Consider the following 23579-nt stretch of genomic DNA (forward strand, 5'->3'; position numbering starts at 1 on the left):
CCTCAGAAATCACCGCCGTCCAAATCTGGTTTGTTTTGTTCTGCACCATCTCGACCACCGCCACGTGCCGGTCGCTCGAGACGGATCCTTTGGCGGGGAACCGGTGTCAATCCCGCGCAGCGGAAGCTTATATTACCCAGCACCGCTAAAACCATTAATTACCGCAATTATTACAAAAAAATAAAAAAAAATAATAAAATAAAAAAAGAAGAGAGGAGAGAGAAAGTGACTGTCTACTGTGAGAGATAGACTGAAGTCTAGAGAGAGAGAGAGAATCTCAGCTATGTGTTCTTCCTCGTCGTAAAAAAAGAGGGGGAAAAAAAAGAAAAAGAAGGAAAAAAATGTTCTCGTCGCCGATCAGAAACCCTAGCCTGGGGTTTACGCCGACGGATTTTCTAATCCCGGTCGGTATTGCTATTTTTTTATATTTTTTTGAAAACAGTTATTTTTGCACCGAATGTTAAAATTTTCTGTTCTGTTTTTAGAAAGAGGAGGAGGTGGAGATGGCAGCGACGACGGGGGGATCGAAGGAGGAGGAGACGGAGAGCTGTCACGCGGACGGCACGTGCGGCGGCGAGGTCGCCGGCGAGGAGGGGAAGAGGAAGCGACACCACCGACATACTGCTCGTCAGATTAAAGAGATGGAAGCGTAACCATCGTCGTCGTCGTCATCATCTTTACGAAAAATATTATTATTATATTATACTAAAATTTTAGGCTAATTAGCACTAAACTACCTTATAGTTTGCGGGACTTTGCGTTTATGTACCCTCACTTGTTTTTTCGTCGCACTTATATACCTTCCGTTGTGCGAACGTGAGAATTTTAAACAAACATGATGGTTAAAAATAGCGTAAACTTAATAGTAATTTTAAACAAACATAATGGTTAAAAAATTATAAAATTATTTTGTGAGTGTCGCGTAGAAAATCCGAATTAAAACTGTTACATTTGCGCAACATAAGACATTAAAATGCGACTTTTAAAATGTAAGGTATTTAAACTCTAATTAGCCTAGTTTTTATGGGTAAATCACGGTAAACGCGAAGAACTTTAAGCCTTTTGTAGTTATTGGGTGTTTAGTGTAATTTTAAAAGATTTGGGTGTTTACTGCAAAATGCAATAAGTCCTTGGGGGCTTCGGTTCCGTGTAAAAGAAGTTAACGGTCTAGTCTGCAGAAATCCCTGTGTGAGATTTCGACGGTTGTCACTCCAGCGACACAAATAAAACTGTTTAGTCTAATTAAATAATTTCTTCTTTTTTTTTGTTCTAAAAGTGTAGAATAATATTTGAAATATTATTTTTTAGTCAATTTGTACTTGTTAATGCAGGTTGTTTAAGGAGTGTCCGCACCCGGACGACAAACAACGGCAGAGGCTGAGCCAAGACCTGGGCCTCACGCCCCGCCAGGTCAAATTCTGGTTCCAGAACCGGCGCACCCAGATGAAGGTGCGCGCTCTAGCATGCCCCTCCTTTTCCCACTACCATGCGCCCCATCAGCTTGTTAAAATAAAAAAAAATGTCAAATCTAATTAATACCTTTATTATGATTACCCTTGTTACGTGTTAGTCTCAGCAAGATAGAGCGGAAAACGTGATTCTGAGAGGGGAGAACGAGAGTTTAAGGAGCGAGAATTTCCGGCTGCGGTCGATGATGAGGGATGTGAGGTGTCGGAGCTGCGGTGGGCCCGCGGTGCTCGGTGAGATGCCGTGCGGTGGTGACCGACATCTCCGGCTTGAGAATGCTCAGCTCAAGGACGAGGTCGATCTATCACAATCTTCCACATGTTATTAAGGAAGTAATATGTTGGGATCAATTGAAATAACAAGTATATTTATAATATAATAATCACAACATGTTATTAGAAGTAAGTGTACTTATGACCTTGCTTTGAAAAAAAAAGGAAAATGATATAGGCACACCTTGTGCCACACCACCTCTTTTTGCTACAGTGCACTGGGCCTCACATGAGATTTTTTTTCATGTGAGCCCCGTGCACTGTAGCAGAGAGAGTTAGTGTGACACAAGGTGTGCCTGGTGGTGTGCCCGTAGTGCCACCCAAAAAAAATGTAACCAATGATGGCTAATTAGTACGTTTGGGAAAGGACAAAATAACTAACTCATCCTTGCAGGCTTAAAGCTTAAAGAGGCTTAAAGCTTAAAGGACGAGTGAACCCTTAATTTCCCCCCAAAAGTATCAATTTTATATAATTTGCTCCTTAAACTATGTTTGTGGGTTTAATACGGTCATTTTGTAAGCCCACTATCAAATAGTTAACTGATTAATGACATGAAGGTGTTTCCTTGCATTTCTTCATGGGCTTTTATTAGTCGTCTCCTTTTTCTCTAGACCAAAAAAATTACTTAACTACTTTATTTCTAAACTTTTTGCTCTTTATCCCTTTTCTGAAATTTAAAAAACATTTTAAAAATTGCATAAATACAAGAGATGCCAAAAAAAACATCATTAATATGTTAAATGTTTGGTTGTGGGCTCACAAAATGACTACACACATAGTTTAAGGGGAAAATAGACAAATTGATACTATAGGGGGAAGTTGAAAATTCACCAATACTTGAAGGGGTATTGATCATTTTGCATGGTTGAAAATATATTTTCAACTACAACTAACCAAATGCATCCTAATACTCTTCCTCTTCTCTATGTCAACAGCTCCAGCATTTATCCTGCATTGTCGACGCCGACCCTCTTCTAGCTCTTAGCCCTGCACCCCTACTCATGCTGCCATCTCCAGACCCTGACATGAGCATCTATTCAAGGCACTTGGGGGAGCTCCAGATGGTCCCGGTCCACACCATTACCAAGAACCACCCAAAGCTCGGTGGGCCCATAATCATGGACCAGGACCAGGGACCAGCAATGGAACTAGCAACGACTGCATCCGAGCACTTGAAGAGGTTGTGCAGCATTGGAGAGCCTCTGTGGATTAACAATAATAATTTTGGAGGAATTGTGGAGGTCTTGAATGTGGAGGAGTATAGAAAATCTTTTCATTGGCCTGTTGAGCTTAAGCAGGAGAGTGGAGAATTTAGGAATGAGGGCACAAGGGATTCTGGGCTTGTGATGATGAATAGTGTGACTTTGGTTGATGTATTTTTGGATGCTGTGAGTTTGAATTTCTTACGATTTTAGAAACGGGTTATTAATAATGATGGTGATTATATATTTGACACATGTTTTTGTTGTGTTTCTTTTTCCAGAATAAGTGGATGGAGTTGTTTTCTTCAATCGTCTCCAAGGCAAGAACACTTCAGATTATAAGTTCTGGGATTTCTTGCCATGGCAATGGTTCCCTTCATCTGGTAATTATTGTATTTTTCCTATTTATTTCTGTCGAATTCAGGATCATCCATGTATAACTAAATAAAGAAACCCCTGAAATTAGTATCTTTACAAAGTGTTATTTTAAGGTATTTTTCTTTTCTCGTGAAAAAAACATGCTTACATGAATAGCCATGTGATGTTATTTTTTCTATATATCAAATTAAATACTTGTATATTTTGGTGGGAAGCAATCCTTATATAAATTGATGATAATGTATAACAAAACCTAATAAAAACATGTTCTTATATTCAACTTAAGACTTTTTTAGTTTAATAGATGATAATGGTTTTCTGCGAAATGCAGTATACATAAAGTTTTTTTAATAATAATTTTCCCTTTTTGTTTAGGAGTTATATATTGCCATTATTTAACTTTAAATTTGTTAATTTTCAACGCTACGCAGATGTATGCAGAGCTCCAAGTTCTTTCTCCTTTGGTGCCTACTCGAGAGGCACACTTCCTTCGGTATTGCCACCACAATGCAGAAGAGGGAACTTGGACAATTGTTGATTTTCCCATCGATCGCTTGCATAATGGGTTTGACATCCCTCTCCCTCGCTATAGAAGGAGACCATCAGGATGTATCATTCAAGATATGCCCAATGGCTATGCAAGGGTAAGTAAATAGTCCACATCAATTATTTGCTCTATTTAAGTTCTATTTAAGTTTGGTCTTGCTATTAATCAAGTAGATATAAATATATAGAATATTATTTATGACCCTTTAGATGGTATAATATTTAAATCAGGCTTTTATGATTAAAATAACTTTAATTTGTCTTGAAATGTAACATAGATTTTGTTGGTTAACATGTATGCATAAATGTATAGTTAACGAATAGATGCTTGATACTTGTCAATACATAGTCTATGTTTTATGTCAAACTATTGGATTGTTGATTGTACAATTTTTTTGTTTAATTACCTCTTGGTACATCCACATAATTTATTTATATAAGTATAGCATGCACTACTGAAACTATAATCATAAAGTCTAAATTAAAATATATGTCACTTATAAGGACCAGAAAATTGGGTTGAATTTTGCACGAGTACCTGCATCAAAATAAATTATGAGGAGCAAAAACATCATATATTCTTCAAAAGATGTGGTTAGCTTTGGTATGAAAGACAGACACCTAATCAGTAATACTTGTAGGTTTTAGAATATCATTAACGATATCATGCATCTTTTCCCATCCTGTATCAGGTGATGTGGGTTGAACATGCAGAAATAGAGGACAAACCAGTGCATAATGTATTCGATCAACTCGTTAGCAGTGGTGTTGCCTTTGGAGCAACAAGATGGCTCTCCATCTTGCAACGACAGTGTGAATGCCATGCAAGCCTCATGGTTCGAAAAATTCCTGATCTCGGAGGTTGCCATTCTTTAGCCAACAATCTCTTTTAAATTGTTTAATGTGTTAATTGCATATACAAACTATTTTGAACACCAGGCAACATAATTGCCTGCTAAGTTGAGATGTCACGCGATAATCACATGATTCTCTGGTGATATCTCAAACTAAGCACGGATATAATAGTGTAGAAGTGGCTACATCTCCAAAGTACGTGTGGTTTTTCTGAAGTCAATCCTAGTCTAATTGTTGTGTGGTAGTAATTCTCACTCAAGGCTTTTTGGTATTCAGTTATCCCTTCAGCAGATGCAAGGATGAATTTTATGAAGCTTTCACAACGAATGGTTAAGATTTTTTGTTCTAACATCAGTTCAGCCAGCAATCAATCATGGGCTGCACTCTCTGAGTCTTCTGATGATATAACTAGGGTAAAGACTCAGAAAAATATTGAACCAGGACAGCCCACTGGAGTTATACTTACTGCAGTTTCTACAGCATGGCTTCCATTTTCTCATCAACAGGTGTTTGATCTTTTGGCCAATGAGCAACGGAGGTCTCAGGTAAATTTTGATGTTTTTTGTTCATATTTGTTGATGATTTTTAATTAGAACTTTTAAGGAATGTATTTTAACCATTTTGGCAGCTTGATGTTCTTTCCAGCGGGAGCTCATATCATGAGGTTGCTCACATTGCGAATGGCTCATACCAAAAGAACTGTGTTTCCCTTCTGCGCATAAATGTGAGTTCTTTTGCTCTTTAAGTAATATTCATTCTTCTGTTATTTGTCGCCTTATCCAGTTTGTATACTTATGTTAGATTCGGAAAGACAAACTTCTTTGATAGGAAGATGGTAGAAATAAGCGATAGGTGTTTATCTTGCTTTAATGAGCACATAAAATATAAGCCGGAAATTGAATAACTGTAATAGAAAACTATTTAATCCCTGAATTTCTTGAAATGTACACATATAAGCTGGTGGGTTGCATTTTTCCTTTGCTTATGATAATTTCATACTTAAATTTGACTCTTTAAGCAAATTAAACATAGCCTTTAGTCAGATTCCATATATTTGGTATTTGCTACATCAACTTCTAGTATCTCAATACACGACACAAAGAATATTCAACTTCCCCTTCAGCAATGCTTATTATTCTTAGGAAAAGGAAAAATTGAGCTACATAATATCCATATGAAAGGCATCTGAAGTTTGTCAATAAATGTCAGAAGAAAAAGGCTATGCTAGTGAAGAGATGGCAGCAGCAAGAGCAATCAATGATGCCCTCTTAAAATGAATATTGGAACTCTAGAGCTCCATCCAGGCTGTTTTTATGTTGTACGTTTTCTTTTAGTTTCTGTTAAAATTTAGGAAATCATATATAGGCGAGGGTCCCTTAATTCCTAGCAGAAAAAATGGTACACATACACAGCTCATTTATTGTTTTGTAACATCCATCAATCGAAGGGCATATTCTTTGATGAAATTGGATATTTTGCTCCATTCACAGTAATCTACATTTTATTACATTTTTCATACAAAAAACATGTATATTTATGATTTTAGTGGTGGTCCCCCCCCTAAAAACTACCTTTGAAATAGGGTCATTCTAGGGAAACCATCTTTGATCGCCAATTTATATATAAACCACATTTAAACGGTTTTGTTACGATCAACCGCATGCACTCACTTTTAAGTCGAGTCTTTTTGATTTTTCTATAATAATTATTTGTCAAATACCAAGTTTATAGAGATATGATCCTTAATGGGGATTAGATGAAAAATTAACTAAAGTGGATCTATGTGGTTTCTATAGACGACCTTATTTTAAAGGTGGTTTCTTGTGGGTGGGGGTGGGGGTGGGGGGACCCTTTTAGTGATACATCAAGTGATGATAAAATGAATGGGTTTTCCACAAATTACTTTCTCATAAACTGTACGTTAGATGCTATAGGAATCCATAATTATTTTGTCCTATGGAATTTAGTAATGAGTTCATACATTTTATTGGGTGTTATAATTAGCTGGTGTCCTGAAACTGTTTTAAAAGTCTCTTCTTTTCTTCATATTATTGATGATACTGTAAAACACAATTAGCTCGTGGGGAAATTATTCAAATTTAACTTGAAATTCTTTTATTAGTCTCCCTATCTTGGACCCCTCGCATTTGTACTTGCTTTTCTATTCACAAAATTATTTTTTTAATCTCATTATCACAGCCTATATTCCTCCTCAAAACTATCCCCATCAAATGCTATTGCATATCCTCCTCTAAGTGCCAACGTAAAATGCATGCTTGCAGGCCCCAAGCAACTCCTCCAGTGTAGAGCCCCTCCTACAAGAGAGCAGCACCCATGACTCCGGTGGCAGCATCATCGTCTACGCCGCTATCGATGTCCATGGCGTCCAGGTCGCCATGAGCGGCGAGGACACCTCCTTCATCCCCCTCCTCCCCACCGGCTTCGTCCTCCTCCCTGCACCATCTCAAATTTCCCCATCAGACGAAAATGTCGACGGTTCAGTCATTGGTTGTTTGCTCACCGTCGGCGTGCAGGTTCTGGCGAGCACCGTGCCGTCAGCGAAACTGGATTTATCTAGTGCTTCTTCTATTAGCGCTCATCTCCGCAGTGCATTGCGGCAGATCAGCGCAGCACTCGGTGGCGGTGGAAGTGGTGGCGGGGCCCGCGCAGATTCGGAGCCCGAATCTGCTTGAAATTACGGAGACGCCCTTCCTCGGGATTCAGTCTTTTGGTTTAAGATTTACGAAAGTGCCCTTTTGAAGATTTTAGATTTGAGAGGGTGTTTGACGAGGGATCACCAGTAAAATGAGGACAATGCCCCTTGGAAAGATACGGAGGGCGCATTTTCTTCATTTTATTCTCGTATACGTAGCAGTTTCATAATATATTTTGGAAGCGTATTTTTGTAATTTTGATATGCAAGTGAAAGGGCATTGTAAAAATACCACGTGTGATATTTTTGACCGAGTCTGGCTCTAGCCCAAGTTAGCATACTTCTGGCTTGGGAATTTCTTGCTGTTATCTACATGTGGGTGTCTATTGTTCTCTTTCCTATTATTACAGACTTTTAGTTAAGCGCATATTATAATTACAATCGTCTATAAACTAGAAGATGATCAAAATGGTTTCCTAGTGCATGTTTGAAGGCTTTTGGATTATAATCCGTGTGGGTCATAATTTGTTTGTGGATTATAATCTAGAGCGTTTGGTAAATTTAATGGATGATAATTTGTTTTTTTTTTTATTTTGATCGCGTCTTTGGCGCGCATGAGAATCTAGCTCAGGTCTTTCTACATCGAGCAACAAATGCTTTGCGGTGCGACCTATTGGGCCGCCCCAATAATAATCTGTTTTTAATAGTAGAAATTTTGATTAATGGGTAGATGATAATCTATTTCTATTATTAAAATGAGGATATGAGCATGTTGGTAAGTTATTAGATGCATTAGGTGTTCTATCAGAGCTGTCTGCATGTGACGGTTTAGTTGTGAGTTACGGAACAATGCGGCGGATTTCTATTTTGCCCCCTATTTGTTTTCATGGGAGGGAACAGAACTAAGTGGGTTTGAATTTGGAGTAATTACTCAAACAGGACGATGAAAAAAGCCAATCAAAAAGAATATTCTCCCTGAATCAAACAGTAGTTAATTACATGGACTAATTTTAAACTACTAATATTAGCTGTTGGGCTAAATAGCAATTTCAATAGGGCTAGTGGGTAAATGTCAAAATGACAAAGATTTCCAGCGGTATCGTGTAGTGACACGTGGCGCCGTCACCAGATAGTTAATAATATCCACCCTCTCCTTCAAATTTCCCCCCATATTTTTCTTCGATCGTAATAAAGCTAGGGTTTTTAGGGTTGTACAACGGCGATGATTTCAGGGCGTATGAGATGTGGAATCCCCTTCTTCCAAAGGATTCTCAGGATGGCGGAGGCTGCTCAGTCCCTTGAAAACCCTAGCGCCGTCAAGCGCCAGGTATCCAAACCCTAGATCCGTTGCCATCCTGTTAAGTGATTGGTTTACTAATTGATCGAGTATTCATCTTCAATTTAATGAAAATTGTGCCAAAGAGTCATTTTGGTAAGATAATTGGTTGGTAAATCCAGCATATGGATGTAATTTGCCCTTAATAGAATGCAAATTATGCTGAATGTCAGTTTGCCACCAAAAAAATTCTTTTTTAAGCATTTTTGGGTATTAAATTTTGTGCATTTTGTAGTTATATAGTCTTTTGTTACTGTGTTCTTCTTGCTTGCCTTTAAAAAAACACAACATATGCACATATGACATGCTTTGTCTAGACCACTACTTCTCATGTATAACGGTTTTTTCCCTTCTAAGATCTATTAATAGATATATGCAAGCATTAGTAACTTATAAATGTATTCTTTTGTACTGTGCTATCGGACAAAGCCCGCCCTGAGTATACTAAGTCTGGACTTGTTTTGTCTTGTTATGCATATTTTCGATCCAGGTTCATGGGGTAGATTTCGATCCGAAAACCTAATTTTTTTGATGTTTAGACGGGTCATTGTCACCCCCAATTCTGTTGTTTGAAATCAGGAGAATAAACCTTTTGTCTGTGTTTTGTATCAGTTGGACTTATGTAAGTTGGTATTTAGTATTTACATACAACTTTAGCTATTATGCATTGTGTGCCATCACAATATTTCTTTATCGAGTGTTGTTCAACTGGATTCCTTTTTATTAAATATGATACTTACTCAACCAAATTCTGTTTTGTTTTGATTATGTTTATGTAGCTTGTAGGTATAGAAGATTATTTGTTAAGTTTAGATCTTTGTACTTTAATTAAAATAGTTTTGATATGGCAGTTGTTACCTCCCCAAACTAGTCAACTGGCGAGACATTCACATCTCACACTTGGTGCATTTCAAAGATACAGCTCTTCTTCAACATCTCGTGAACCGAATGACAAGGAGTCTAACCAATCTCAGGATAGCAATAATGAGTCTACAAAGACGAACAATGAGACTGCAGCTCCAGAGCAAACAGAAGTTGCAGGTTACAGTTCTGAATCCAAACAGCCAGAGCCCCAGTCAACCAAAAAGAGGAGGAGTACTAAACGAACTAAATTTTCTGATTCAGATACAGAGCCTGATCTATCTGCTGATGATCTAGTAAAGGTAGTTGCAGAGAAGGAAGAGCAACTGAAATTGAAGCATAAGGAGATTGAGAAAATGCAAGATAAAGTTTTCCGCAGCTATGCCGAAATTGAAAATGTTCTAGACAGGACAAAACGTGAGGCGGAAAACACAAAGAAGTTTTCAATACAGGTCCTTACAGTTCTGACTTTTTGTTCTCTAATTGCATGACCCATTGTCTTGACATAAAGGCAAATTCTTGACATAAAACATTCTATATTTGGATTATGAGCAGAACTTTGCTAAGAGCCTTTTAGACGTTGCTGATAATCTTGGAAGAGCTTCATCTGTTGTTAAGGATAGCTTTTCTAAGATTGACTCATCCAAAGACACTGTTGGAGCTGTGCCACTTTTAAAAACTCTGTTGGAGGGTGTGGAGATGACTGAGAAACAACTGGGAGAGGTATTTTAACCTTTCTTCATGCTTGTATAATGCCTTCTTATTGCTTATATTTTACATGAGTAGCTTCAGAGTTCAGACATATAGTTACCTTTTATATTCTTCTATTATCTTTACTATTGTGATAACTCTAAGAACTTAAGTATCTTCAACTTTAATTCAAAATCAATGTAAAGTGCATGTTGGTGTAGATATTGTGGCAATACGTCTTACTTTTTTCTTGTTCGTCATCATGTTGCTAAATGAGTGTAAATCGTGTCGTGTTCTTTTTATTATTGTATACGTGGCACCCAAAATCCTTTTGCTTGAACTGACTGGTACAGATGTACGCTATTCCTAATTGTCAAATTTAGGATCCCTAATTGTCAAATTTAGGATTCAGGAACACTTCTGTACGGATACACATGCGTAAACATACCATATACATATTTGATTCGAAACACTTATATACATGTATGCACAAGAATAAACATAGCATTTACATCTTTGATTCAGAAACACCTTTACACTGATACACAGACATAAGCTATGTTACCTAGGTACTTCTAATCTAAAGCCATACCTGTACCGAGCATGTATCCATGCTCGTAACAGTACCCAAACTCCTTGGACACTCCTTGCACATATGCATACATCGAGCATGTATTCAATTATACAATACATCTTTTAATTTAAAATGCTTGTCATACATTATTTGGACATATCCTACATTTCACGTACATTCTTGGAACTCATTGGACATAGATCAGATTACGAATTATGATTTTGAAGGGTCATTTGGATATATAGTTTAAAAACTAGTAATTTTCCTATTTATAATCCACATAATAAAAGAAACATAATAATGTTATAGGAATTTTTAATTCTCATCCTTATTCTCATATAAAGTATCAATTCCAATATATATATATATATATATATATATATATATAGAGAGAGAGAGAGAGAGAAATATGGAGAAACTTGGTACAAGTTTCTCCATTGAACTTGATAGTGAGGTGGCTAAATCCCCACCTTACATCACACCTTGAAGCAGATAGCCTCACCTACTTTTAAAAAGAGACTCTATTTTCAAGGTGTGATGTAGGGGGGGGGGGTGATTTGCGCTACCTCACTACCAAGTTCACACGAAAGAACTTGGTACCAAGTTTCTCCATATTTCTCATATATATATATATATATAATATATATATATATATATATATATATATATTATATATATTATATATATATATATATATATAGAGAGGAAGAGAGAGAGAGATAGAGTATGCTGCGTACCAAGCACAAATTTTTGTGCTTGGTAGTGATGTGTCACATCCTCATCCACTCATTATCCATGTGAATTTGTTCCACATTTGAAGAGTGTGATGAGGATTTGACACCTCACTACCAAGCACAACTTTTTGTGCTTGGTACCAAGCATACTCATATTTCTCATATATATATATTATAATAATATATATATATATATATATATATATATATATATATATAATTCCAATATCATCCTTGTACCCTACCTTTTACAAATTTGCCGTGTCCCGTACCTATACCACTATACCAGTACCCGTAAAAACATACCCATGCAACATAGGACATTAACATACCCTCTACCTCTTTGATGTGTGGAAAGTCGAATGACTTAAGTTTATCACGGCGCTCTATACCTTTGGACATGCCCAGTGTTGAAATATGCTGATCCTGTAGGAGTGCCAGTATGTTGGTATCTGTCTAGGTTTTGGAAAGTGCTGCACACTGCTATTCATCTACAATGGAGATATTTGAAGTGTACAAAAATTAGATTTTTGGCATTGGTTTCACAATTGCGGAATTACTCAACTGTTCAGGATCCTTCCAAGTACCTGGAAGGCTGCAAGAATCCCATAAGAACTGTAAGCTTGCGATGGGTAGATGTATATGTGTTTGACATTGGTGATGACCACAATGAAAGATCCAGCTATTGCTGTCCTGTGTTTCACGCCCTCAAGCGAGCAAGAAACTTTACAGTGTTCATTGTAGCATTCGTACACTTGTTTAAATAACAACGATGCCCTCTCTCCATTAGGGCTTTCCATTTTTTTAAACAGCAAACTCAATTTAAGTGTTCATAGGAGTGTAATTTTTGGAATATCCCTTTTTGTCTTCAAAGTTCAAACTATGTGCTTTGATTTGGTCATAAGATACAGATACCTTCTTGTGAAAGCAGACAGCTCCAAAAACCATCTATATCCATCTTAAATCTATCCTTTGGTCATATTAATGGAGGCCATAGTGATTACTATGATGGAGTGTGGGAGACTTGTCCTTTTGCAATGGGATTAAATGGCGGAAGCTTATAAAAAGAGACACGGGAAGGTTAAAAGTTGCATTTTATTAATTGTGCTACGGTTCTTTTTGTTCCTTTCCAATCTCGATTATAAAGAAACTATCCATCATTACAGTTATAATTGTTTTAATGCATTGCATGATTTTTTTAAATTACTTTGATAATGAGAAACTTACTGAATATTTTACTTTTCAGGTGTTCAGGAAATTTGGGGTGGAGAAATTTGATCCCGTGAATGAACAATTTGATCCGAACAGGCATCATGCTGTATTCCAGATCCCTGATGCTTCAAAGCCACCTGGCTCTGTTGCTGCTGTTCTGAAGGTACGCATTCAAGAATTTAGCTGCTTCATGCGGGTAGGACTGTAAATAACATTTGATAACCTGATGACATGATCCAATTCATTAATAGAAAATTGTATAAAATTACATTGATTGATGTAGTTAAAAAAAAGGTCATGGTGATTATTAATGTCAGGAAGAAAATGACCCTCAACAGAATTGTGTGGACAAAAATCATGACCGTTCATACCCAAACAATTTGGTAGAAGACTTTTCCATTGTAGAAAAATATATAATCTTGCAGATTGATGTGAGGTATGAACGCATAGCTTTCCTAACATTTGTCTGTCCCTTGCATGTTTGGCTCGTGTTTACATCAAGGAGAAGAGAACTTGCCCTGATTATGTTTACTCATAGACCATTTGTTTCAATTCACTGGTCGTCTCATTTTTTCCTTAAAGAATAAAAATAAATAACCATATACATTTTCTGCTTTTTTTTCCTCCAATTGCAGCCTGGTTACATGATATATGATCGAGTCCTTCGTCCAGCTGAAGTGGGGGTTACCGATGCCACAAACGAATAATCTGATAAAAGACCAGCTGAAGTAGGGGTCACTGATGCCACAAATGAACAATCTGATAAAAGTCCTGAGCATGAAAGCTTAAGTGAGGCCACTCAATTTTGTGGCTGTAGACTTCCCAGTTATTTGTGTAATCTACTGGTCACTGGAGTTAGCTTTTAACCTTGTCGACATCAGACGCATTAGCAATAAGCGAAAAGTTCTATTTGTCGAAGGGAGGTTTGCTGTTTGGTTAGCGTGCAACACTCTGATGGTCATAAGGGCATCTCCAACCCAGCCCCATTTTGGTGCAAACAGTGCTTTTTGTTGCACTGTTCTTTCTCCAATTCAGCCCCATTTTCTGCTCCATTTTGGTGCAAATGAACAGTGCTGTACCAAATATGGCGTTGCACTGTTCATCCGCCCCATTACTGTTCACTTTTTAAAAAAAATTTAACTATTTGTTTTTACCTCTCAATTAATATAAAAATAGATAAAAGGGAATAAAGTGAGAATATACTGAGAATATAAAAATAGATAAAAGGGAATAAAGTGAGAATATACTGAGAATATTCTTTTTTGGTGTAAAAAATGGTGCAATGGGTTGGAAAGTGAGAATATACTGAGAATATTCTTTTTTGGTGTAAAAAATGGTGCAATGGGTTGGAGATGTATTACTATTTGATGTGACTTTTGCACCATTTTGATGCAATGGGTTAGAGATAGTCTAAATCCAGCATTTTCTTTCAGGTTTCATTGCAAAGAAAGTGTAAGAAGCCGGGAAATATTTTCTCATGGGGGCACTGACATGGTGCAGGCTCTACAGGAATAATCTGATTGAGAATGACTTTGTTGGTTTATTACGAGTCCTGATTTCATGGGGCACTGACATGGCGCAAGTCCAGGAGTGTGTACGAACCAAATGATTAAAAAAATAATTCATTAATTGTTTGAGGAAGTATTTCGACACATTCAATTCGATAGTTTATTGAACAGTAAAAATAATAATTTATAGTATTCGTCTTCATAAATGAATTCCATATGTATATTCGATTTGTTTGCTTATCAAATATTTATTTGAATTATTATGCAGGTGAGGTTATATTTTCAACCCATTTGCAAACTTTACTGAAAATTTTATGTACTAATTTTGATAGGCTTGAAAAATTTTAAGTGAGTTTTCCAACGAAATATTCAATTACGAGGAGTAATTTTCAATTGTGAATTTAAGTGGTATTTGAATATATTTTCCTTACCAAATGGATATACTTTAATATTTGATAAATATTCTTAAGTATTTCGAAAGCTTTCGGAAATGATTATTTGGATTTAGATTCGAATTCGACAATTTAAACTAAATACAAATTCAAATACCTAACTAAGTATTCGATTTAATTCATTTCGTTTCCAGCGCCAACTCCAGCAAATAATGAATTTTTATATACAAGATTATAGTATATAATATCCGGTAACTATTCGTTTCAGAACAGCTGTATCACGTGGGGGGTTAACGTGAAGTGAAAATTGCCGAGGGTCGCCGAGAGTCAAATTTTGATCCGTATAATCCTCTAGTTTCCTGCTGGCCCACACAAATGAGCCCATTTTAACTACACAAATTCGTGTTTCGTATTAGTTTTATATGTTGATTGTAGTAATTTAAATTGATAGTAGAGTTGCACCACGTTCTCCGTCTCCCTTGTCATTTTCTGTAGTTGACCTTAGCTTTCGGCTTTCCTTTTGTTTTTGTTTTGTTTTGTTTTTCTCGGAGTTTTATTTTAACTTTTGCTAATAAAATACAATGTTTTTTTATTGAGAAAATAAAAATATTAAAACAAGCCATAAATATAATCACGGATGAACCAAGGAAAAAAACAATAATTGTATGATCCAACGAGAAATGATAGAGGCGCACCCTCAATCACATCACCGATCACACCCCTCCCTTGCTACAGTATAAGAGGTGTGGTCGGTGATATGACTGACGGTGTGCTTATAGGGCCACTCTAATCCAACCCTAGAGAGCATGAGGACCGAATGAATGGCGTCCCCACCTCGGCGAATTCGATAACAATGATAATAAGCTCCACTTTGGACCAAATAAAAATAACATTTTCCTCCCATTTAGATAACAAGCGTCAACAGCAATATTAAATTAGTAAGCCTCCAACAAGGCATAAGAAAATAATACGAACATACCCCGGTGGAAATTAAAAAAATAAAAATTTAAAAATAAAAGTTAGTAAGTTACATCACCAAAATAGTCTATAAACCACTTATAGGTTGTAAAACAACTGGCTACATTGCTTATGCATCGTACACAAATTTCTAAAAATACAAAGATGCTCATACTGAAATATTTCATCCCAAAAATGGACCGCCTTCGTACAAAATATCCTCTATAAATAAAGTAGTAAATCATCAAGTTGGCGCTGGAATTTTATTTCTCACCCAACTCTCCTAATTATTACTAATAATAGAGACGCTAAACCTGTCCCCATCCAAAAGATACTAAATATTCATGCACTAAAAAAAACCCCCACCCCAAACTTCCCCACTAAAACACAAAACATGAGCACCCACTTTCTCAGCCACTCGAGGGTCACCTTTTCTGTTGTGGAGGGGGAAAATAAATTCATGTGAAAACACATACATATATAGCTGTTAAATATCTATATGGTTTACGACCAAAGTATTGAAGCAAACATTGTAATTAACTTGGGTGTGTTTGGTTTAATTTCTACAAATTATAGGAAATGTTTTCCACCCAAAATATGATTTTCTTGTATTTCTTAAAAAAATTATAGGAAAAGTTTTGAGAAGTAAAAAAAGCACCAATTTTCTTGTTTTTTTTTTACTTTGCTTGTTTGGTTCAAAACAAGTAAATGACCCATAAATATATAGAAAATAGCGGGATTTCCTATAATTTGTAGAAATTAAACCAAACACCCCCTAAATTTATAGAAAAGTGTCAATGTGGTGTCAGGTTTCTGGGTGATTCCCGCCCATTTTGAGAGGAAATTGATTTCTGTAAATTTTGATATTTTTTTGTATTTTACAGAAAATATTTTTTTAAATTTTTTATAAACAAAACACGGTTTACGAAAATCTACAGAAAATTTTTAATCACAGAATTATCATTATCAGACATTTTGAGAAAACTTTTCTATAAAATTACGCAGCCAAACACCCCTTAAGTATGTGAACCAATACCTAGAATATCTTGAGTATATTATAACCACTGTTTTAAATATCGGCCGATAACCGATATTATCGGCCGAGTTATCGGATTTGGGAGCTCTCCGATAGGATAACTTGGATTTTTAATCGGTTATCGTTTTTGGTAAGTTATCGGAGAGTTATCGGCGTTATCAGTACTTATCGGCCGATAAGTAAGGTTTTTTTATCGGGATTATCGGCCGATAAGTAAGGCTATGCAATCGAATGGTTTCATCGTGCGGTCAAGATGCAAGTTTTTCTATCTACAATTGGTTAGTGATTCTAAACATGATGATTTACATTTTGGTATGTTTATATTTCATTAAGCATGGTTAGATTACATTTTTTAGTTATTATATTATATATATACACCATCTAGTATATCACTCCGATAAATACTACTTATCCCCGATATATCCCCGATTTCCGCTATCTGATAAGAATTTTGGTCGTCCGATAAATTCCCGATAACCGATATTTAAAACCTTGATTATAACCGTCTTAATCTCCTAATTAATAAATTTAAGATGAATTTTAATGATCAAGATAGCTTATCTTTTCGTGAATATGAAAAATATATTAATGAACTCCATTAGGCACCCAGCGGTCACTATTTGGGTCCCAATAGAGCCCGCGCATCATTACCGAAAGATACTCCATCCTCGTACATCCGATCCCCTATATATATAAAAAAACCCAGATCTCCGATTCCCTCAAAACCCTTAAAAAAAAGGTGCTGGGGGAAAAAAAAACGCCGGCGATGGAGATCGTCCTCCGCCGTCGCGGCCGCCGGAGGGGACGCATCCTCGGACGACGTCTCCCCCATCGAGCAGGTGCGGCTCACCGTCCCCACCACCGACGACCGTCGGTCCCGGTCTGGACCTTCCGGATGTGGTTCCTCGGCGTGCTATCGTGCGCCCTGCTGTCGTTCCTGAACCAGTTCTTCTCCTACAGGGCCAGCAGCTGGTGATCACCAGATCACCGTCCAGGTGGCCTCGCTGCCGGCGGGAAAGTTCCTGGCCGGCGTTCTGACTTCTGCCGACGAGGAGGTTCCGGGTCCCGGGGTTCGGGGGCCGGGAGTTCTCGCTGAACCCGGGGCCGTTCAACATGAAGGAGCACGTGCTGATCTCGATATTCGCGAACGCGGGCTCGGCGTTCGGGAGCGGATCCGCGTACGCGATCGGGATCGTGAACATTATCAAGGCGTTCTATCGGAGGCGCATTTCGTTCGCCGCTGGATGGATGCTGATCATCACGACTCAGGTGAGGGTTTGACCGGGGGTAAAAGCTGGGATTTTTTTTTTTTACCGGGGGGCTTTTTTTTTCCCCCTGGGGCGGTGGGTGTGCTTGTTTGTAGGTGTTGGGGTACGGGTGGGCTGGGCTGATGAGGAGGTACGTTGTGGATCCGGCCCATATGTGGTGGCCCGGCACGCTGGTTCAGGTCTCGCTTTTCCGGTGAGTTCTCGGGGGCGGTAAACTTAAAAGTTAATTAATCGTTAGATAATATTATCCTTATCTACGTAGCTCTATCTACTCTTCTATACTTAAAAGAGGATGATCTGTCCTTTATGTATAAAGAAGTAAATTTACCCGTTTATCTTTTTACGTGTACTGCACTGGATATGATTTCTAATTTCAAGCATACGATTTTTAATTTTAAGCATGTGATAATAAAATAGCACTGGATATGATTTCTAAAAGAGTCAGGTTCAAAATATAATGCTTAAAAAAACAGTGAGCCGTGCAAAGCACGATGTACACATTAGTATTAAAATATTAAAAAAGTTGCTTTTTTTTTAAAGTTGAGATTTTATCAGAGAAATGCCCTTTTTGATTTTCCGATAACGAAGAATTTTTTTTTTGGGTCTAATATATTGAAAGTTGTGGCTGATATTTAGCATAATAAGACTTCAAATTATCCATAGTTTTCTGACATCATTATATATATACTTCATTTCTCCGCTAAATTAAGAATGAACGAGACCGCCGTACGAGGCAAACCCCGCTGGCGTCGTTGGGTGTGTGTTTAGAATAGTATTTGTACCCACGCAAAACAAGACTAAGGAGCACACCGGCCGCTTGGGCCGGTTAACGAGCCCATCTTTCATGGGCCTCCAATTTTAAGATAAATCTTTTTAGACGAGAAAGTGTTATACGATCAAAGGGTTGTTAACTGTTGAATCTATGCGAGAATCCTGAAGTTTTATTTTATGATGATCTAAGGTTTGATATTATTTAGATGAACACTTGATGTTATGGGCCCACAACCGATTAATGCTTTCCCTTTTCATCTAAAAGAAGCACTACTATTAAATATTGCAAACCAATCGAAGTGGCTTTAAGGGAGTACTTGTTGCTTTCATACTTTCTGGCGGCCTGCCGTCGTCAGTCTCAAACGGTCGGAAGAATGCGAAATATTTAGGGGACTGATGCTTGAAAATACGACCGATGGCCGTCAAGCCACAGAATTACTGCAGAAAGAGAATTCACACCTAAGTGTTTCCGAGTATTGCGTCAGCAAACTGATTTTTTTTTAAGAAGGCTAAATGGCGGTTAAATATCCTATCTTTTCAGCACCTTTACATTTAAAATCCTAAATTGTAAAAAATAACACTTTAATACTCTAATTTGTAAAAAAATTGGCACATTAGACATTTTGGCAGATGTCATGGATCTTTTAATAAAGTGCTACTTTCTTACAACTTAGCGTATCAAAGTGTCATTTTTTTTACAACTTAAGATATTAAAGTGTTGCTTTTTATAAGCTAAGAATATTTAAGTGTAAAGGTGAACAATAGAGTATTTAAGTGCTAGTTTTTCACAGCTTAAGAGTATTAAAGTGCTATTTTTTTACAGCTTTGGGTATTAAAGTGCTACTTTTTTACGACTTAGGGTATCAAAGTGTTATTTTTTACAACTTAGGGTACTTAAGTGTAAATGTGGTGAGACAATAGGGTATCTTAGTGCCATTTTAGCCTTTAAAGAAAAGTAATGCTTAGAGCTACTTTACTACTTTAATTGTACCATTTTCTACTTTAAAGTAAATGACAATAGATAGTAGATTTGTTTTGTTCTGTTTTGATGAGAGGATCGACCTTGTTATTCTAATTGTGTGTTAAGAGACCGATCTAATGTTATAACACAGGCAGCAGTACTCTATGTACCCTTTTATTGGTAGACCTGTTTATTTTATTAGGATCCATTTTTGTTAGTAGTAAAGTAATGTGTATAGTTAGTGTTACTCTTTTTTCCTTCTTTAATAACACTCCCATTTATTTCTTAACAATTTGTTATGTAACAAATGCAACTATCTGTTTTGAGAAAAAACTGTGAGGCTTAAGCCCCCTAAGGTTTCATTAAAAAGACAATAATGAATGCAGCAATCTATTTTCTTCATGTTATCTTTCACCTTTCAGTACCTGGTATTTTTTAAGATTAATATAAGCCCTCAGGTTCTCGATTTTGCTAAGTTTATAGGGTTGTCCTTCTCTTTCAATACTTGCTATTACTTCCTCTAATCTTTAATACTGTAAATCTTGAGAATGTGTGTTACAAGATTGATTAAAATACCAGGGTCCTGATTTTGCTTAGTTTGCTTTAGATATGTCATAATCGTAATATTTATCCAGTTAGTATAATTTTCTACAGTTTATTTTTTGAAATTTCCCACATAATAGCTACCTCATGTGATATATTTTTTTTATCCCTCTTACATAGTGAAATTTAATCCTGATGTTCTAATTTCTTAACCAACATCCCATATTATATAACGACAGTTTAATACCTTAGCGGACAAAACAAAACCTTTCTTCACCATTGCAATTTCAGAACTCAATGTAAAATGGTGGTATGTACTATGTATGCTTGTTTCTAACATAAATGTATCTGCTTCATACCTGCAGAGCTCTGCACGAGAAAGAGAACACACGATCCTCACGAGCCAAGTTCTTCACCATCGCCCTCATCTGCAGCTTTGCATGGTATGCTGTCCCTGGCTACCTCTTCCAGACACTCACAACTGTCTCATGGGTCTGCTGGGCTTTTCCTAATTCAATCCGGGCCCAACAAATAGGATCAGGGATGAAAGGCTTAGGCCTCGGAGCCTTCACTTTAGATTGGAGCGCAGTCTCCTCTTTCCTCCAGAGTCCTCTCACCTACCCTTTCTTCTCTATCTTCAATGTCTTCATCGGATACATTTTCATGATTTATATTGCCCTTCCAGTTGCTTATTATGTTTTCAACCTCTATAATGCGAAGAATTTCCCTATTTTCTCGTCACATTTGTTCAAGGCTGATGGAAACGTGTACAATATCACCCAGATCGTGAATAACAAGTTTGAGATTGATATGGAAGCTTATCAACAGCAGGGGAAGATCAATTTGAGCATGTTCTTTGCTATAAGTTACGGATTTGGGTTCGCGACGATTGCTGCTACTCTTACTCATGTAGCCTTTTTCTATGGAAGGTATGCTTCTCTGTTTAACAATAGTTAACATTGTTTTATTGACAGTTTGCTTAGTTCTTAGTAAAAATTTTTGTTCTTTATTTTCATGGCTTCTATCTGTTCAAACCTTGTTTTCCAATAAAAATAAATAAACCTTCCAGCTTTTTTTGGATTTTGATGGATAATCGACACCCTGAAACCACATACAATGTAATTTACAAAAGATGAAACTTTGTCCAAGGCCATGCTTGATGGTCAATAAGAAAAAAATATATATTTATGATTGATATTGAATACACTCAATAGTCTTTGTCAAGCTGCGATGCAGCCTCTTGTAGATAAGTGATATAGTCTACATTGGTGTCGCCAGAAAAGCAGCACCAAAATACTATACATAAAGGCATAACAGGGAAGCATTTAGCACACTTTCAACCAAATTACAGTTACAATCTGCTTAATTCTATACACAACCCAATTTACTGTTTTCGTATAAATTGAATATATGCACGCAATTGAAAATGTGCAGGGAAATATATGAACGATTTCGAGCTTCATATAAAGGAAAAGATGATATCCACACTAAATTGATGAAGAATTATGAAGATATACCTGGGTGGTGGTTTCATTTGCTTCTGGGGCTAACAATTACGGTATCTCTTATCCTCTGCACAGTCTTGAAGGATCAAGTTCAGCTTCCTTGGTGGGGGCTCCTCTTTGCATGTGCCATGGCCTTTTTCTTCACTCTCCCCATCAGCATCATAACTGCAACCACAAATCAGGTTAATAGATTGATTATCTAAATTATTTCTATAGTAGTTCATTTTTCATGTATTGCTAACTTTTTACTATCTTTTTTTCTATAAACCCAGACTCCAGGACTGAACATAATCACAGAATATGTCATGGGTCTCATACTTCCTGGAAGGCCAATTGCCAATGTCTGCTTCAAAGTTTATGGATACATGAGCATGTCTCAGGCAGTTTCTTTCCTCGCTGATTTCAAGCTCGGCCACTACATGAAAATCCCTCCCAAATCTATGTTCTTGGTTCAGGTATATGTTACCTCTAAATCCTATACCCTTTTTTTGCCAACTATTTTTACACCTTAATCCGCCTGTTCTTTTTCTTGAACAACCTAACACAATTTAGGTATTCTGTCAATGTCATATCTATATATTGGTCATCATCTCTGTATGTTATGATAAGCTGTTTATGACTGGTACCCTTTAGTTTGAACTCTTAATCTGAAGCAAATGTAGAAATTGATTGATATCTTCCTTTTACCTACCAAAAATTTGCAATCTGTGATATTAGTTTTGGCATATAATTCAAAAGTTTACAATAAACACAACATCAGCAACAGTCTTTTAGGCCTGCCTACATGAATCATTTTCTTAAGTTTTTCTCTGAAGGACCGTCTCCACCAAGTCAAAAACTATAATGTTGCTGCTTAATTATATGAAGTTCTAAAGTTCTAAATCCTAGAAGGGGCTATATCATGTTAGAGAATAAAATGTAACTCTCAACCCTCATAGCGGCTTCATAGTTTTAGTGTGGTGGCATCCTTTGACATCTTACGAGACAGAACCCATGTTCAAATCCCACTGACCTTGAATTTACACAAAAAAAAACTAGACAATGCTGCATGAGTCTAGGTTTCGGCATGGAGAAGGATACTCAATATGTTGCGCACGTTAGAATATGAAACCATACACCTCAATCTCACTATAACTTTGGAGTTTAGGCGTAGCGGCAGGGTCCTTTGACATGTCTTAATAGTACTTGTATAGCGAAAACAGGACGAGTTACGTACTAAAACCGAAAACTGGATCCTATCTCTGGATATGATAAGTTATATAAATCAGAGCTAATCACAGATAGACCCTACACTATGCCCGATTGAGATAGACTTCTCGAGTGAATTTTCTTTGACTATTTTACCCTCAGGAGCCGTTACATGTTTTTTTTTCCTTTGTGCACAGTTTGTAGGCACAATAATCGCGGGAACAATAAACCTCGTCGTCGCATGGTGGCTCCTCGGCTCCATCCCAAACATTTGCGTACCCGTAAACAGCCCGTGGACCTGTCCCGGCGACCGAGTCTTTTTCGACGCCTCCGTCATCTGGGGCCTCGTGGGCCCCCGCCGGATATTCGGCCCCCTGGGCAACTACGCGGCCATGAACTACTTCTTCTTCTTCGGCGCTCTCGGCCCGGTCATCGTCTGGCTCCTCCACAAGGCCTTCCCCTCTAAAACCTGGATCCCCTTGATAAACCTCCCAATCCTACTGGGAGCTACTGGCAACATGCCTCCTGCTACCGCCCTCAACTACAATGCATGGGTTGCTGTTGGAACCGTGTTCAACTTCTTCATATTTAGATACAGGAAAAAATGGTGGGAGAGGTATAATTATATTCTGTCCGCAGCGCTTGATGCTGGGGTGGCTTTTATGGCGG

At 37.3% G+C, this 23579-nt stretch overlaps 3 protein-coding genes across 5 annotated transcripts in view; all 3 read left to right on the forward strand.

Moving 5' to 3' along the window:
- LOC109825424 (homeobox-leucine zipper protein ROC3-like) lies at positions 266 to 7714 on the forward strand. 2 transcript variants are annotated; one of them, XM_020392281.1, is made up of 11 exons: positions 266 to 404; positions 486 to 649; positions 1332 to 1449; positions 1571 to 1762; positions 2676 to 3128; positions 3224 to 3325; positions 3752 to 3964; positions 4559 to 4727; positions 4998 to 5266; positions 5350 to 5445; positions 7004 to 7714. In XM_020392281.1, the coding sequence occupies exons 1-11, from the start codon at positions 342 to 344 to the stop codon at positions 7412 to 7414; spliced, it is 2250 nt and encodes a 749-aa protein (XP_020247870.1). In that variant the 5' UTR covers positions 266 to 341; the 3' UTR covers positions 7415 to 7714. The 2 variants fall into 2 exon arrangements, with proteins under 2 accessions (XP_020247870.1, XP_020247871.1); XM_020392282.1 differs by having other exon boundaries at positions 1577 to 1762.
- LOC109825994 (protein GrpE-like) lies at positions 8535 to 13924 on the forward strand. Of its 2 annotated transcripts, XM_020392933.1 has the most exons (6): positions 8535 to 8701; positions 9562 to 9751; positions 9836 to 10023; positions 10127 to 10294; positions 12816 to 12944; positions 13417 to 13924. In XM_020392933.1, exons 1-6 carry the CDS (start codon positions 8597 to 8599, stop codon positions 13486 to 13488), a joined length of 852 nt encoding a protein of 283 aa, XP_020248522.1. In that variant the 5' UTR covers positions 8535 to 8596; the 3' UTR covers positions 13489 to 13924. The 2 variants fall into 2 exon arrangements, with proteins under 2 accessions (XP_020248522.1, XP_020248521.1); XM_020392932.1 differs by having other exon boundaries at positions 9562 to 10023.
- LOC109825401 (oligopeptide transporter 4-like) overlaps positions 16906 to 23579 on the forward strand; it is an 11177-nt gene continuing 4503 nt past the window's right edge. Inside the window, 10 exon segments of the mRNA XM_020392256.1 lie at positions 16906 to 16952; positions 17414 to 17541; positions 17544 to 17646; positions 17648 to 17708; positions 17710 to 17943; positions 18038 to 18135; positions 20583 to 21146; positions 21652 to 21904; positions 21995 to 22177; positions 23108 to 23575. Of these exon segments, the coding sequence (XP_020247845.1) occupies positions 16906 to 16952; positions 17414 to 17541; positions 17544 to 17646; positions 17648 to 17708; positions 17710 to 17943; positions 18038 to 18135; positions 20583 to 21146; positions 21652 to 21904; positions 21995 to 22177; positions 23108 to 23575 (2139 nt within the window).

The sequence above is a fragment of the Asparagus officinalis genome, chromosome 10 (genome assembly GCF_001876935.1).
Source record: "Asparagus officinalis chromosome 10, Aspof.V1, whole genome shotgun sequence".
Lineage (NCBI taxonomy): Eukaryota > Viridiplantae > Streptophyta > Magnoliopsida > Asparagales > Asparagaceae > Asparagus > Asparagus officinalis.